Source organism: Pieris napi, chromosome 9 (assembly GCF_905475465.1).
Source record: "Pieris napi chromosome 9, ilPieNapi1.2, whole genome shotgun sequence".
In the NCBI taxonomy this organism is placed as follows: Eukaryota; Metazoa; Arthropoda; class Insecta; order Lepidoptera; family Pieridae; genus Pieris; species Pieris napi.
In genome coordinates, this window is record NC_062242.1 from 11,822,447 (window position 1) to 11,839,483 (window position 17,037).

Consider the following 17,037-nt stretch of genomic DNA (forward strand, 5'->3'; position numbering starts at 1 on the left):
CTAAAATCCGGGCCAAAACTTCTCAAAGATTCTCTAAATATTAATTAAAATAAAAACAGCAAAGTTGTACAAACAGCCTTGTTAATCCCAAGACATTGTTGTGGAAGACAAAGAATTTTTACGTTGAATTATTAAAATTTCGTGTCCCCAAATCTTGTTTAGAAAATCGTGTTATCAAAGGGCCTTGGTTTGGGCAACGCGGTATTCGTTTAAAATTCTTTCCTTTACCGTTTGTGATAAACGCGTGCCTTCATTGGGTATTTCACATTGTTTTGCTGAAATGTCGATGTAATTTAGTCCTTTATGGGTTAAATTCGGTCGTTTTTACTGTTTTGTCTACAGTAATCTATAGAAATCGAGAGCAGTGTTGGCCTAGTGGCTTCAGCCTGCGTCTCTCATACCTGAGGTCGTAGGTTCGATCCCCGGCTGTGTACCAATGGATTTTCTTTCTATGTGCGCATTTAACATTTGCTCGAACGGTGAAGGAAAACATCGTGAGGAAACCGACATGTCTTAGAAGTCGACGGCGTGTGTCAGGCACTGGAGGCTGATCACCTACTTGCCTATTAGATTTAAAAATGATTCAGAAATCTGAGGCTAAGACCTAAAGAGGTTGTAGCGCCACAGATTTTTTTTAATCTATAGAAATAAGAAGGATTTATTATTTTTTGCATCATACTCTTGTATATGTAGCTTTTGTCAGCGCATGAAGTTATAAGGAAAATGTTGACATAATATAAAAATAATCCGTTATTGAAAGTAGAAAAAACATCCGCACACGCGATTGTCGTTCTATTAATACGCAAATTTGTGTTAAGTATCTTCAAGTGATTAATTGCTCCGACGTCAATTCGTGAGTGTATTATCGTCTCATTGCGATGACTTCACCGAAACATTGACCTTTTGTGGTAACTCGCCCACCGGCTAAAGGCATCCTTATCATTCAAACATCATTGAGATTCTGTTCTTCATAATATCGCGCTGAATGTGTTAGTATGTCGACGGCTCTCGCGGCGGACGGACGTGCACTCCTTGACCTATAAATTAATCGTAATTAACAATCTTAACCCTTATTTATACCATATTTAGTAAACGTTGACGATGTTTTAATAGTTTTTTTCCGTAACCGGTCCGGCAAGATTTTATACGTTTACGCAACACAGGATTGCAGTGACATAGTGAATGGATGTGAAAATGGGTGTATGAATTGAATAGTGAGCGACCAGGCGAACAAATAAAGAATTGCGGGATGTACGAGGTTTCGTGCGTGGCTGGTAACAAAGTAGACGCGGCATACGCAGTCAAGAGCTTGTCCAACGTGATACCACCGGGTATGGGGCACACGGTGTCCGTTCAGCGCCACCATGCGCACTCTCAGTCGTACAAACACAAACCTGAACCGCCCCCGGTCAGCAAACCGGACGCGATCAAGTCTCACGTCATGAGACTTTTGAAGCGATCGAAGAGCCACACACCAGCTACCAGGGCGGCAGAGAACCAAGTAGACCCACGCACGTTCGATCGCAGAACAGTGTTCTCCAAGCCGGTGTCTGATGAGCAAAGGCGTCGGAGGAATTCCTCGGAACGCCGACGCAGCGGTGACAAAAGAGTGATGGTGACGATTGTTGATGGCCTGCCAGTTGTGGTCACTGGGCAGAATCCACCTCCGCCTCATCATCCGCCACCCGTGACGCACCATAGACATTCGCATAGAGATAAGGTGAGTTTTTATCTATTGTAAGACGTTTTGTTTGGCCTTATCTACGGACAGTGTACAATACAAAGATGTCGTATGTCAAGATACGCGTTTGTAATTAGAATGTATGTTTGTTTATTTGAAACGTGATTCGATTTGCGCAACGATTTCCTTGTAGCAATCAACTGTGTCGCTAGATTAGATTTGTGTACACAACTTATGCTGTATTTAGATATCAAAGTGCACTGTCGTTAGCTCGAAGGAGGTGAAAGTTTCGAGTTGTATTTCGAAAGGTATCGATGCGATAGTTATTCTTTTATGTTTCCGCGTGAAGAAACGCGGATATTTTATATTGAATTGTATTTAGGTGATAAAGATATATTATAGAGAAATATATTATTTTTATTTATTTATTTAGGAAACAAAACATATACATCTCTAAAAAATTCACTTATAAAAATAACATACAAAGCAAAACATGCGAGAAATTTTGCTAAGTAGACAATACAACACAAAATATATAAATCAGGACAACGACAACATACTAGTAGATGTAATAAAGAAGAAATATACAAGGTTTAGCATAGTAATAGTTGTTTTAACTTATTCATAAATGAAGCAATAGAGGAGTGCGAAAAAAGGTCGATATTAGTGGCAGAATCCAACGTAGAATTCTGTGAAGAGGCTTGCGGTACCCGATGTTGGTTCTGAGAGTCGGAAGGTTAAAGGTCATTTATTATAAGAGATGTAATGTAAAATATGTACTTAACTTAGACACTATGGGAGCGTTCAAGTATTACGTCACGCAATTTTTTTGAGATTATTGACTCCCCCCCCATGTATAGTTTCGTTTCGTGACCACCCAGTGACTCTTTATACCTAAAAGTTACCATTATGTGGTGTAAAGTACTGGGAAGTCGAAAATAATATTAACATTAACGGGTAATTCAATCCCCGCCCCGCATCGTAAAGTTTTACAAAAGGACCCCCCCTACCAAAATTCCTTTCGTAATACTTGAACGCTCCCTATGTATTTAAGTAGAATGAAAATGTATTTACAGTCATTATTCTACATTCAGTACCTTATATAAAATCGATGTTATACAGTATTACGTGTATAACCAACTTTGTTTAGTGTCGTGTTACATTGTCTTTAATGTTTAGGTTTTGATGGAACGATTTATCCGCAACACTGAAACATTGAATGGCTTCTTGACATGAAATTAATTATTTTTACAATGTCATCTTTGAACTTGACTTAATCGATTTAGCTCATGATACTGTCAATTTTTTTTAACAAGGACACCAGACTCTAGGTCTAAAAATAAAATTTAGACTGCTGACTTTTTTTTTAATATAATAGGAGGGGGGGCAAACACGTCTGCGGGACGCCCAAAAGGGGCAGTCATCGCAACCCATAGACACCCATTTTTGGTGGGTGTGTTGCCGGCCTTTGAGGGAGGAGCACACTTGAATTTTGAATAGTTGGAGGTCGAGGTCTATCTCTATCTATGGTTTCTTAATGGCCTGATGGATATTTCTTCCTTTGAGTGTTAAACGCGAAACTTGGCTGTCTGCGTAGCAGTAGATCCTCGAGTCGGTTCAACATTACCTTGTATCATCTGGCGAATAGGGTACTTCCATCTTTCAAATAAAAAAAGCTTATTAATTAAAAAATAATCAATATGTACTTTCTATTTATGTCGGTTTATATTTGATTAATCATAAAATAATGAGAGACATCAGAATTATCAAAACAAGACACAAATGGTAATTAAATATTAATTAAGAATGTTTGTAAAGCGATAAATTAATGGTTATATTAGCGAATCGGTCGCTTTCTACAAATATTGAATTTGGAATGCTTATGTTGATGCTTATCTAATATATAAAATTCTCGTGTCACAATGTTTGTTCCCCTACTCTTCCGAAACGACTGATTTATTTATTTTTATTTAAATTATCAATATTTTTATCAACTTCTCGACACTAGGGTCCTAGCGAGAAGATTGAAAAGAACACAGTAGGTACACATACAGTGTATAAAATTTTTTACACATAAAACAGAGTTTCTTCCTTTAATAGATTTTTATAATTAATTAAAAAATTATAATAAAAGATGACATAAATCGTTATAAAAATAAAAATTATGTTCTTGGTTAAAGTTGAAAAATATTCAGAGCAAATTCACGAAATTGCCGCAGTGAATAACTAAATTCGTTTTGGTCAAAAGTGATAGTGTAACTAATTGGACATTTTATAGGGTTGTCGTTATATTTTAAATATAAATATTTTATTGTAACAACTTTATTAAAATTTAAATTTTTAATAAGTATTCAAAACTGTATAAACAATCAATCTTAAAAATCATCTTCTCAATATGTCGTGTGCTGAAACGGAAAATATTCTTATTGTGCAACAATAGTTTGGTTATAAAATGTGTTATGTAGAAATTATTATGTACCGTTGCCATGTTAGATGGAAGAGACTGGCTACCCACGACACAGGGAATCCTAGTCTGGGGGCTAGTGCACTTTCTTTCTTCTTTCTTTCTTCTTTCTTTCATATAGAAAATGAGGAAATTCATAATTTATTTTTTTCACCTTCCTTTACAGTAGTTGTACATTGTGTAAAAATTACATGCAAGTCTTTATAAGGGTGGAATTATCCTTAACGATAGAAGTCTAAATAAGTAGATTAAAAATCATGGCTCATATTAGTTATTCTCCAGAAGTTAATTATGGTTAACGAAAGAAGTTTATCAAATACAATCTTACGGCTTGATATGCAATATATATTCAAAATTTTGTGACAAAAACTTGGCGATACCAGACACTACACAGATCTATCAAGCCATCCATTGCCAGTATATATTCTCCTGTGTAAATGGCTGATTTACACAGGGTCAGTAGACAAGTCAGTCGCAGCGCCAATGTCGGCGCCTGACTTTAACTGATTACATGAAGTAAGTAGTAGTGTCGCGTTTCTCACGATGACCACACGTGTGTGAAGTCAGTGGGAAAAATGAATTCGCGAAAACAACTGAAACGACGATTTAATTATTTGTTGAAAAATTTATCAATTTTGCTGTTAAATGAGTTAATAGAAATGGTAGAAAATGAGATAACTAAAAATAAACGACAATGGGTAAGAAAATGGATTGACGATAGAAACGAAACTGGTGGCTCTGCTTTGTCGCTGAAGCAATTGCGATTTGATGATCCTGCTGAGTACAAACTGGCCATATAATTGCACCAATTTTAAGGTTTCGTCTTCGCTAAGCTTCATTTTTATGCCAGCGAAAAAAACGTGGTCATTCTACAACGCAGCGGCAGTGAATAACCACGCACTGACTTGTCTGTTTACACGGGGTTTATTTGACTGGCACGGGGGTGCGCGGGTGGCGGGGGGCGCCAACTGACTTTAAAATATTCGTGTCCGAATATTCAAGTCAGCGCTGACTACAAGCCACTGTACTGACTTCAAATCAGTTTACACAGGGTTTTTTTCGGGTCAGCACTGACTTGCCTCGAATTTGTAGTCAGTTACTGACCCTGTGTAAATCAGCTCTTATTCTAGAAAGTTTCAATCTGCTTTCAAAAGCTGTCAAATCAATTTTTTTTTAATTTGAATTTTGACATGACTGGTCTAGCGGAGATGGTGACTTTATTGAGGTACCTTTTGGAGTATCTATGGGTCTAAAAGAGTGACGGAGTGTCTATTACCAGTTCTTCTCGTCTGTTTTTGGCAATGGCATTAGTTGAAGGAATTTATAAGTACTAATTTATAAAATTCTGGTGTCACAATGTTTATTCCCATACTCCTCCGAAACGGCTCGACGGATTCTTATGAATTTTTCATATTCAGTAAGTCTGAGAATCGGCTACTATGTATCTTTCAGAACCCCTAAGTGATAAGGGATTTTTATTTAGACAATTTTTTAGTTTTTATGATACATCATAAAGAATTCATACAACCCCTACGATCAACCCCTATTTGATATTATAGTAGATGTTATTTTTATTGAACTAAATTTTTTTTCCTAGAAACATACATGGCAAAACAACGTTTGCCGGGTCAGCTAGTTAATTTATATGAATAAATTATAATAATATTTACATTATTTGATTAACTGAGATGCGCTAATCTTAATCCAAATGACCTTACCATTAATATTTATTTCACAGCCCTGACACCCAATTGCCGCTTAATTCGGATTATTGAGGAAGCATTGGGACTGCAGGCGTTTTTAAAACTACCTCTTTCAATTCAATGAATGCGTTTCTGTTAATTGGACTCATTTCAAGTGTTTTTTATTCACTTTGTGAGGTTTTTCGTGCCGATTATGGTTATTTCAATGCAACGGGAATTTTACAATTATATGGATGGCGCACGATTCTGTGTTAAAAGATTTAGTTATTAAAAGGCCGGCAACGCGCTTGCGAGCCCTTTGAGTGTTTATGGGCGGCGGCGTCAGTTAACGTCAGTTAACATCAGTTAAAATTAAAGACTTTATTAAGGTTGTTTTCTGTTCTAAATTGTCGAAGAACCCAGTAGAATACATATATATATACATATATATTCCTAGATTTTATCATTCGATAAAGTATAAAATTATTTCTTAATACTTTGACTACCATATTAATTTTATTTATTTATTTATTAACTCAGAAATATAATACAATTGACATAATTAAATAAAAAGGAGGGCAACTGGCGGCCTTGTCGCTTTCGAGCGATCTCTTCCAGGCAACGTACCTTACCTTACTACTTGCTAGAAATACGTACTTCAATATTCAAATTTAAAACGAAAACATTTCTTAACTTATAATATGTTTGCCGGCGTTTGTTTTAATGTTATAAAAGTGTGTCTTTAAACCCAAAAAGACAATATTTATATTATTAAAAGACAAGTGATGCATGGAAAATACTTGTAAGCTGTATGCGAGATAATGTTTATCTGTAATCTAATACGGCGATGCGGTTTTGTGAACAATGAGCCGGTGACACACAAGTGACACATAAAGACGCGATTAAGACGTGAGCTATTTCATGTGATTAATGTTAAGGTTAAAGTACAATTCTGTAATCTAACATTGGTATGACATTGTAAGGTAAACTTACGATGATAAGAAAAACTCTATTATTGACTAAATCTAGGATTTTATAACGTATAAAAATGTTATATCGAATATAGCTTGGTACCTACGAGTCGTAGAATGAAACCAAATATAATCTAATAGAAAGCGTAATAATTGCTGGCCGGTCTTTTGTTTAAAAAAATAGACGAAACATTTACAAGGCATGAATGTCCAATTATTAGTTAAAGTTCGGATTAATACCAACAGCTGAGTTTCATCATCGAACGTCGAGGCAGAATACGAAAATCACGTATCACCTCGACGTCCGTCGTTCCATAACCAATCGTATTTAAAACACTTTTTGCCTCGCACCTCAAGAAGAAGAGCGTACCAATTCTTAAAAGGCCGGCAACGCGCTCGCGAGCTCCTTGGCAATGTCTTCAGTAGCAATCTAGTGGATATTATGAAAACGATACAGGATGTAGATTTTTTATATGTATATGCAAGTCATTTTTTTTTTAATATAAAAGTAGAAAAGAAAAATTGACTTGCATTTCATTAACTGACGTAAATATCAAAGAATAATTTTAAAAGTCAACCTACTGTACAACTTATAGAAGCAGAGTAGAAATTTAAATGAAAGTATCGCTCACAGCAAAACACTTAAGATCAAAGAATCAATCGGAAACATGAATTATACAAACTCAAGCCTTCACAAATCTATTTTTAGACGAAGCCCAATTCGATCAAAGGACGGATTACAAAGGATTTATAACGATTATGTTGGTTGCGACATTACTTTGAAAGAATTGACCTGTTATACTGAAAACTTGCGTCTTTAAATCAGTTTTTTATACGCGTTTGGCCGAAATAATAACTGAGTAAAATATGTCAAATTATCAAGGGAAGATTCAAGGGGGCTTCCATTACATATACTGTATAAATAATGTAACAAAAATGTTCTACTGACTCAGTTTTCACGCTTAATTATCTGTTGTTTGTGCTCTTGTGAGCAGGACGTTCTGTTGGAACAACACCTCATTTGAGGCATGAAGGTCTCGTATACCTATCATAGGGTTTTTGAAATTAGAATAGTCGCAATTTGTTGAATATATGTAAAGAGTATTTATATATTTATTACAAACATACAGTATTTACAATTTTTTAACCTACATAGTATGTCCAGAGAACAAAACATTACAGGGTACGAAAAAAATGTTTCATTTCGTCAATGTTCCTTAAAATATTATTATGTGTTTTTGTCCATAGTTTTAGATGCTTAAAAGGACCATACTTCATGATTATACCAGTTAAATGACATAAGAGTCTAAGAATAAAAAATAAATGTTTTACGAGGTTATCATTCTACATTGACGATAATAATTAAAAATTTATAAATAGAAAATTAAAACAAAATAAAAAGTTTGGCCCCTGTGGCAGTGTACCTTTAATGCTGGTAGCATTTTCTCGCTGTATTGAAATACTTACTCGTTGGGCGAGGAAAGCACCAGCTCACCGGTAGTAGTTCTAATACTTTAAACAGAATCAGATCAGATGTTACCACTATGTTTGTAAAGAAATTATAGTCCGATAGAAACGTGAACAGGATGCTGCTAAATATAACAGCACGCGCCGAATTCGATCAGAGGAAGAGGAACGTTTGTTAGAAGCGTTTCTATTTAAAGGATTAATTGTTGATTTACTAATAGTGAATCATTTAAGACAAAGAGCGGACTTGTATATTTTTCATTTGTGTAACTAAAACTAAATATGTAATCTTAAATGATCGTGATTCATGTGCACTTTTTATTTTTCAAGTATCCTTTTAGTTTAGTTTGTTTTTGTTCCTATTTAGCCTGTTTTGTGTACCTTATCTAATTTATTTCATTTTTTTTCTCACAGTGGTTGCCTGGAAGAGATCGCTCGAAAGCGATAAGGCCGCCAGTTGCCCTCCTTTACATTTAATTTTTATATTGTAATGCAACGAAGTGTTAATAAATAAATAAATAATCTACCTAAATTTTCTTGTAAATGATTTGTTTTTGTAGTCTGTAATCGGGCTTAAAAGTATATTTCGGATTTATTAACTGGATATTATCTGGTGATATTTTTTAATTAATGAAACGCTTGACCATGTTTGCGTTTTTATTATAAATTAGTTGTTTATGTAATAGGAGGCAAACGAGCAGAAGGCTCATCTGATGTTAAGTGATAGACACTCATATTGCCCGAAGGCTCGCAAGTGCGATGCCGGTCTTTTAAAAATTGGTACTCTATGTGAATTATGTGAATATGTTGTTATTTAAATAAATAGTAAACGAAACGCAATTATAATTTAATGAATGCTATCAATAAAAAAATCCTTGTTAAATTATAAATCACCATTACATTAATTATAATAAGAGGAAAAATAACTTTAAATGAATAGGGCAGAAGTAGCAAATGGGCGATTGCCACTTTAACCAATTTTAAAACGAACCGGTACTAGATCTATTTTTAATTTTTATGTATTAATTTGTATGAAGACTCGTAAGTGCAAGTAGTTGCGTAATTTACGGATTAAAATAGATGGTACGTTGCGTTTTCGTCGTGTTGGATATATTTAGCACTCGTTGATATATTTGTTTGGTTAACGGGCTGTTTATTGTTTTAATTAAATGATGTTATTTGTCTTGAATAATATATTCATTAGAGAGGCGCCGGACAGAAACCGGTGGAAATAGATAATAATAATTACTAATTTTCTCCCATATAACATTTGAAACAAACAGTACGATTACAATTCTGAAGGTATTGGGAGACTGGTTTCCAAGCTAGGTAAGAAACTGTGATATGAATAACCAGGCATCAATTCCACAACAAAGTCAAGAGTTATAACAAAAAAAGTACATAATATATGAGTAGGCAACAAAATTTAAAGTTTCTAAAAAAATAATCAAAACAGTCAACTAGATTCCTACAGAATAGAGTTGTATGGATGTATATATATGTGTGTGTGTGTGTGTGTGTGTGTGTGTGTGTGTACGCTCTAGATGCTTCCTTGCTGACCACAACGCTCAAACATGAGCTGCCGATGAAAGAGAGAACGAGATAAATTCATTGACAGCTTTAAAACAATGTTCTCATACTTTGTTATGAGCAAACGAGAGGGCTTTAACCTTGAAGTTGAGTCTTTTCCGCCGCCCATGGACACCTGCGACTCTAAGAGGTTTGCACGTTGCAGCCTGCAGCAGGCCTTTAAGGTGATGTAGCGCTTCTGTCTCTCGTAAGTCGTAACGGTTCAGAAACACCTGAAATAGCAGCTAGATCCATAAAGTACTGGTGCGCGGAAACAAGTGTGTGTGATTTGAAAGGACAGATTTCACAGCTCATCTAGCCACTAGTACTGTTCAAGCAGTTCCTTAAAATTGACTTAATGTCGTATAACCCCTAGATGGGGCAGAGGGAGTCCACAGTTAGTCTCCATCTCGCTGCGTATCTAACCTCGGTCAATGTCTTTCCGGCTCCTTAAAATTTGATTCTATATAATCCTAAAATTGGTTACTGATTGGTTTTATAAAGTGATCTTTATGTCTATGGTCATTAGGGTGTATTAGCAAAATTATATCGTGGATACACATTTGCGTGATATTTATGTGCCTAATATATCTAGACAGAAACTAGAAAGTTATAATAAAATAAATGGCGATCGTGTTTTGTTTCGATTCGTTACGTCGTGTTTTTGTTTGTGTCACATTCGTAGTTTTAGAGCGTTATCGTGTCTGGTAAATGTGAAATGATTATTTAGAAAGCATCTGACAGACAAAGATATGAGTATATAACAGTGGTAATATTAGTTTGTATTTGTTATGTTATCTTAACTGGTGCAAAGACGATGAGTTTTTAATAAGGAATGTTATTAATATTACGCTAACCTCTAATATATACTTCGCTACAGTAAACATACGCCTTTGGCTGTAAATAACATTGAGTATTTAACCTGAACGCCACTCACGCCATCTAGTGCCCAATAGAAGAAGTAAACAGCGCTGGCAGGTTTTATAATTACTTTAGCAGTTTAAAGACATGTTTAAAGTATACAATAATACATATATGAATAAAATATTAGTCGTTTGTTACAACTTTAGTATTTTACTTAAAGATATTTCTAATAATTGTCGATAGATGGCTCTGATGGTATCGGCAGATTTAGTGTGAAGTTTAATACTATAAAACACGTTTATATAATGTAGGTCATATTTGGGTTTTATGCCTTTTATTTTATTTTAAACATCAGTTATAAACTTTTATTGTTTGTTTGTGCAATAATTTAAGATTTTAAATGTGTTCCATTACTAATTTCTGATGAGAGCAAATGGACACTCGAATCCTTGGTGGAAGATCACAGGTTAACAGAATAGGAACAGGTTTCCGAGTTCTAGTATGGGTTCATTAAAAATCAGTTTTGCCAGTAACTTTAGTTGGGTAAATTTTTCGATTAAAGCATTGGGTTTTTGTATATATTGCGATGTTCTTTGATTTCCGAAGCGGATAACTTAATGACGTGTTTGTATATAATGACCATGTTATAAAAATATGCATTGTCAAGTGTATCACCAGACTTAGCACCATACAAAAACTCAATAACTATCGTAATGGAATAATAGTAATGATTTTGTAGAAACTTCGAAGCAGTCCGTGGGCGTATTTAGAACTAAGAGGAATGTTCGGGACATTGGAATACCAAATGAGTGTACAAATTGTATTAAAAATGGATACGTTTGAGGTATTAATAAATTAAACTATCGTTTTGATACGAAATACTTGTCGAAGCTATCGTGTGGAACACGTGAATGTTATTCGAATTTTAAACTTTTAAACTTTAGCCATTAGCGCGGCTCCAAATTTCCATACAAACTTTTATTAACAAATTTTAACGTTTTTTGTCAGAATGTCAGTGGCGAATGTATTTAACCTACATAGCCCGAGGCTTGCCTGTCAGTCATGTGTTTTTTTTTTAATAATGACGGCATCGCTCGATTGTTACAATCACTTATGTCAAACATAACGAGTTTTGGGATCTAGTTTTTGCGGACTTCCTTTTTGTATCACCAATTTTAAAGGTCATTGAACTTTAATAACAATTAAGTTGGTGTTCTTTACTTACTGTACTGCCCAAACATTTGGACAGTTTTTCCCAGTTTTTATATTTTTCGTTTGTTTGTTATCGCTGACTGGCTCCAGCACTGAGGTCGTAAGTTCGAACCCCAGCTGTGCACCATTAGACTTTCTGTCTATGCTAGCATCTAACATTCGTTCGTAAGGTGAAGGAAAAAATTGTCGGAAAACCGGCATGCTTTAGACCCAGAAAACTACGGTGTGTGTCAGGCACAGGCTGATCACCTCCTTGCCTTTTACAATAAAAAAAAGGTCACGAATGTTATGCATAAATCAGCGGCCCAGAACTAAAGGGTTTCAGAGCTACTGCTTTTTTTCCACGTTGGCAACAATCTAAATTCTTTTAATTCACTGTTAAAGTTACAACATTTCAAAATACCGTCATATCAAGTTTGGCATTTTTGTGTTCGTTTATAATTTAAGAGAACGTGGAGTAGACACCGCAAATCACGTGTACGTGGCGGTACAGCGTTGCAGAACCGGTATAGTGTTACTCGCGGCCGGTGACTCATAAGGTGAATGTTTCCATTGATACACGTTCGGACGTCGAGGCAGAATACGAAATTACACCCGTATCACCTCGATGTCCGTGGTTTCACAACTGAGTATTTTTAAGGCAGTTTTAACCGCGCACCACCACTATGTGGAAACAGCTGCCCACTGACGTATTTCCGATCCAATTCGACTTAGGGTCCTTCAAAAAGAGAACGTACCAAAAGTTAAAAGGCCAGAGACAAACCACTCGTAAGCCCTCTGGCATTGAGAGTGTCCATGGGCGGCGGGTATCACTAAACATCTGGCGTCCCGCTCTTTTCTATTAAAAAAACACGATACGGTACGATATTGGTTAGAGTTAAGAAGATCTGTTGCTTAAAACTACCAAAAGATGGCGGTGTGTTCTATACATTAATTGAAGGAGTGGACTAATATTTGTAATGGAAAAAGTTGTTATTATAACTAGTTATTACACGATTAAACAACAAACCTTAACTTTTACCATTTTGGAAAGACAAGGTTTGCTTCTCAATTAAATATTTCTTCAGCCTAGTTTTAAATTTAATTTAATTAAAATTTGTGATTATAATGTGTGATTGTGTTAAAGTTCAGAACAAAAGAAATTGTTCTGCTCCCTTAATCGAATGGTACAAGTTACGTATAAATTATCTTCGTAGATAATTTCTTATTTAATAGTAAATTATATAAAAAATATTTTATAGCTATATATTGAGCTAATTATAATTGAAAATTATTTATTGTCAAATACCTTACGACGGTGAGTGTTAATTTAAATAACCCAAAATCGTGTCGTGTTATCGAATGGGAAAACTTCATTCATGGTCACGTGATTCTACGCCTAATCTAACCTAGATGTTCACAAAGAGTTTGGACCTGTTTCAGTATTGTTAAATGTACATTCTCTTATTAAAGGCCATTAATTAAACCAAGGTTAAATTAATATATTAATGTCTATAGTAAGCGAAATAACCTACTTACAAATTTTTGGCTTGACTTTATGCTGAATTATTTAAATTAATTTATTTACACTTGACTGCACACATGTAAACAAACATAAACACGGTTATAAATTGTACAACGGGTGGCTTTATCTGTGGGAGTTAAGAGTAATACAGAGTAGTGCATAAATATATTTTGAAAAAAGAACGCAGAAGTCTCTGGTTTTTTGTCCATAGATGTTATAAAATATTGTTGTATCTGTGAATTTTTTCCTTAAATGTTTTTGTAGTACATAGATGTAAAGTCGTTTTTTATCCTTCAACACATTTGAATAAAAACGTTAACGACTTGTATAATAAGGAAACTGGTTTTGTAGTAATAGTGCATTTTAATTATGTTTGTTAACGTTAGATGTCGATAAAACAATGGCGATAATTCTCGAACTAGTCTTAACTCAAATTTTATACGTTTTTGACATAATGAATATATAAGAGTGTTTTTATTATATATATATGGGATTCGAAATATTTTTCAATCATTACACGGTGCCCCTTTATAAAGTTTGTAATTGCGTATTATAGAAACATTCAGTCTCTTTTTGTCATACGTCGTAAATATTATTTGATGGAAAGAGACGAAAGAATACTTTAGCAAAAGAGTGCAGAAAGAGTGTTTATGCTACTAAAGGTTAAATACAGGCTAAAGTATGCCATACTTAGTATTTACACAAAAGTCTACTACATATGTATTTATCTGACACTCGCTAATTCCTAATAACGTTAGGGAGTGGAAGGGTATTGCGACTGGGGAAAAGTTGATACAGCTGGCACAGGACAAGACACGCTTCACGAGACTGACGGCCAACCTCCAGTAATGGAGAGGAATCAAAAGATAAAGAAGAACTCCTAATAAGAGTATTTAGCCATATTAAGAGAGTTAATGTAAATTAGCGTATGAGGCGGTGGCAGTCTGTCAAAACAAGATAAAATGGCTTATGTACTTGAAAGTGTCTGTGCTTAAAATTTATTCTAATCTTTAATCTAAAGGTTTTAAAAATACAATTACTCCTATACTATGTTTTATGCACCATTGCCATTTCTGATTTTATTATGTGATAGACAAAGAAGGTACACACTGTCGTAATTAATATGTGTGAAAATTGTTTTAAACAATTGAGTGCACCCTTTGATAAATGCATGAGGATAATACTGAGAGAATCGTTCCCATTCTTATATAGAATGTTTATACTTGCCTTTTGTTATTTAGTAATATGTATGAGAAAGAAGACGAGGAAGACTAATAAAAAGATGGAAAAACGTACGTAAAGCTAGACACCGAGAAGAGTGGAAGCTCTTAGAGGAGGCCTATGTCCAAGGACAAGCTGTAAAATAGAAATGAAGCGGCTTGTCGATTAATTATTAGTGTTTATAGTACTTCACATTTTTATGTACTAGGATAAGTATTTATATAAAGGCTATTATTATTATTATATGTAATAGACCTTGTAACATATTTAGAAAAGTTATATTTATTAGAAAATTGATGAGTCATATGCTCGCGTGAGTGATGACAGATGTGTCAAAAATACCCTTAGTTGGAATGGCTCAGTGGGAAGACAAACGTGGAAAATTGTGGCACGGATGACGGTCAATTGGAAGAAGTTGGAGAAGGCCTTTTCTCCGTCGGAGGGCGTGGACTAATGTTAAACCTAATGACATGGACTTAATGTAATTTTGATTATGTAGTACTCAAATACAGGGTAATTTATTTTTATAGGTCATCTCAGGTGACTTCCATAAGTTGACTTTGTTTAAATCTAGATAAATCTAATTAAAAGTAAACTTCATTGACTTCCTTGGTTCGTTTTTTGGATCAAGCCAACCATCGAAGCCCACCAGACCAGAAATAACCAGTAATTTGGTTTCTGAAATAACAATGGCTTCTCATTAGAGTACAGAAAGCTTACAGCGCTCTTGGCTCAAGTGTACCTGTTCATTTAATACTCTATTTAATCTTCTGTCCAAAAGGCATTCTACAAAGCACTCCTATAGCACTTTAATTGTCTGACAATGTAAAATTCCGGCGTTCAGCTGGTTCCCAGCAAGTAATTTCGCCTTATCTCCCACGTCACACGTAGACTTTTCTCTACCCCTCACTCCGTCCCTCCGAAGGCTGATAACTGGCTGGCGAGGCGGCGCGGGCGCATTGCCACCAGTCTCCCCCCAACCGTGCTGCGGAGCGCACGTCTCACACCGGCTTAAACTTTTTTATTTACCCCAAAAGTGCTGTGTACGTGTTTGTGACTAGGTGATTTGCTAAGGATTTCAGTTGTACGCGTGTGAATTTTTTTCTTAATATTTTCTCCTATATACCGTTGCGTTTCGCTCCGACGGTTCAGCTAATAGCTTGGATCTACTCTGACTAAGATTTAATACCGTGAAAAGGTCACTTACCTTGGATGCAATTGATGGATTGGTTGATTAAGGGTTTTTTAGGATGTAGATATCTGTTGCTACTAGGTTGCTCTTTCTCTTTACTCCGCAAATGAACAGTTATTGGCGAATTGATTAAATGGCGGGTGAGTCACGATCGATCATCTTGTTGGAGTTTTTGTTTTACGCTTGAGAGAATTCAGTTCGGCGTAAGGCTTTGTTTCGGCCGAGTGAAACGGCAGTAATTGGACCTTGATATCCGGAATTACCACAGCCACAATGCTGTGGGATAAAGTCGCTCTATTAATATGCAGTGCATTTCAATACTAGTTTTTTTAGCACAAAGCGAGCCATGCAGTACGTTAACTAAACAATAAGTTTCGAATGGACATTAAAAACTAAAGGCTTTATGTTGCATGACCCATGCAGGTAAAATGGACTGCATTCAATTCAAATAGTTTAATTCAAAGTTTAAACTCTGGTATAACTGGAAGTTATAATACTAAAAGCAAAGATTATTTATAAGGTATTTAAAGGACACTGGGATTCCCTTGGTAACAGCCTTGCTTAACGATAAAAGAACGGTATCTTTTAATTAAAATCTAACACTTTATTGGTCATGTAATTAGTTAAACAAAGTGAGTAGTCTCCTAATATGTCCAACCGTGCTAATTAATTTATATATAGATCTATATATATAATATACTAGCTGACCCGGCAAACGTTTGTTTTGCCATGTATATTATTTCTAGGAAACAGTTTTTTAGTTCAAAAAAAATAACTACATATCTACAAGAATAAAAAATAGGGGTTGATCGTGTCATAAAAACAAAAAAAAAATGTTTTTGGGTTATCACTTAGGGGTTTGAAAGATTTCGATTCTCAGACTTACTGAATATGAATATAAAATTTCATAAGAATTGGTCGAGCCGTTTTGGAGGAGTATGGCAAAGAACATTGTGACACGAGAATTTTATATATATTAGATATAACAGGGGGCAAATGGGCAGTAGGCTTACTGATGTTAATTGCCAGAAAGCTAGATGCGTTGCCGGGAATTAGAATTAACTCTTACGCTCCTGTCTTATTTAATTTCACGAGATGTAATGTCTAAAACCGGATTATAATATTGAATATATAATGATTTAGGTAACATAACGTTTGTAAGTCTATTGTAGGTCAACTTTACCTAATGCGACAAGTAGATGAGGCTTCA

At 35.1% G+C, this 17,037-nt stretch overlaps 1 protein-coding gene across 16 annotated transcripts in view; it reads left to right on the forward strand.

The window, feature by feature from the left end:
• The window catches only part of LOC125052417 (MAP/microtubule affinity-regulating kinase 3-like), a 150,515-nt gene that overhangs the window by 65,176 nt on the left and 68,302 nt on the right, over nucleotides 1-17,037 (forward strand). For 7 of the 16 annotated variants that reach the window (XM_047653241.1, XM_047653247.1, XM_047653248.1 and 4 more), the window contains exon 1: nucleotides 15,600-15,719. The exons of 2 other annotated variants lie outside the window; for them this stretch is intronic. Coding sequence is in view for 3 of the 14 variants with exons in the window: in XM_047653253.1 (XP_047509209.1) it covers nucleotides 1,250-1,720 (471 nt within the window). In the remaining 11 variants the exon portion in view is untranslated. Of the gene's footprint in view, nucleotides 1-996; nucleotides 1,721-15,584; nucleotides 15,720-17,037 lie in introns of those variants that run through there. 7 more of the 16 variants (XM_047653253.1, XM_047653254.1, XM_047653251.1 and 4 more) reach the window with 5 other exon arrangements.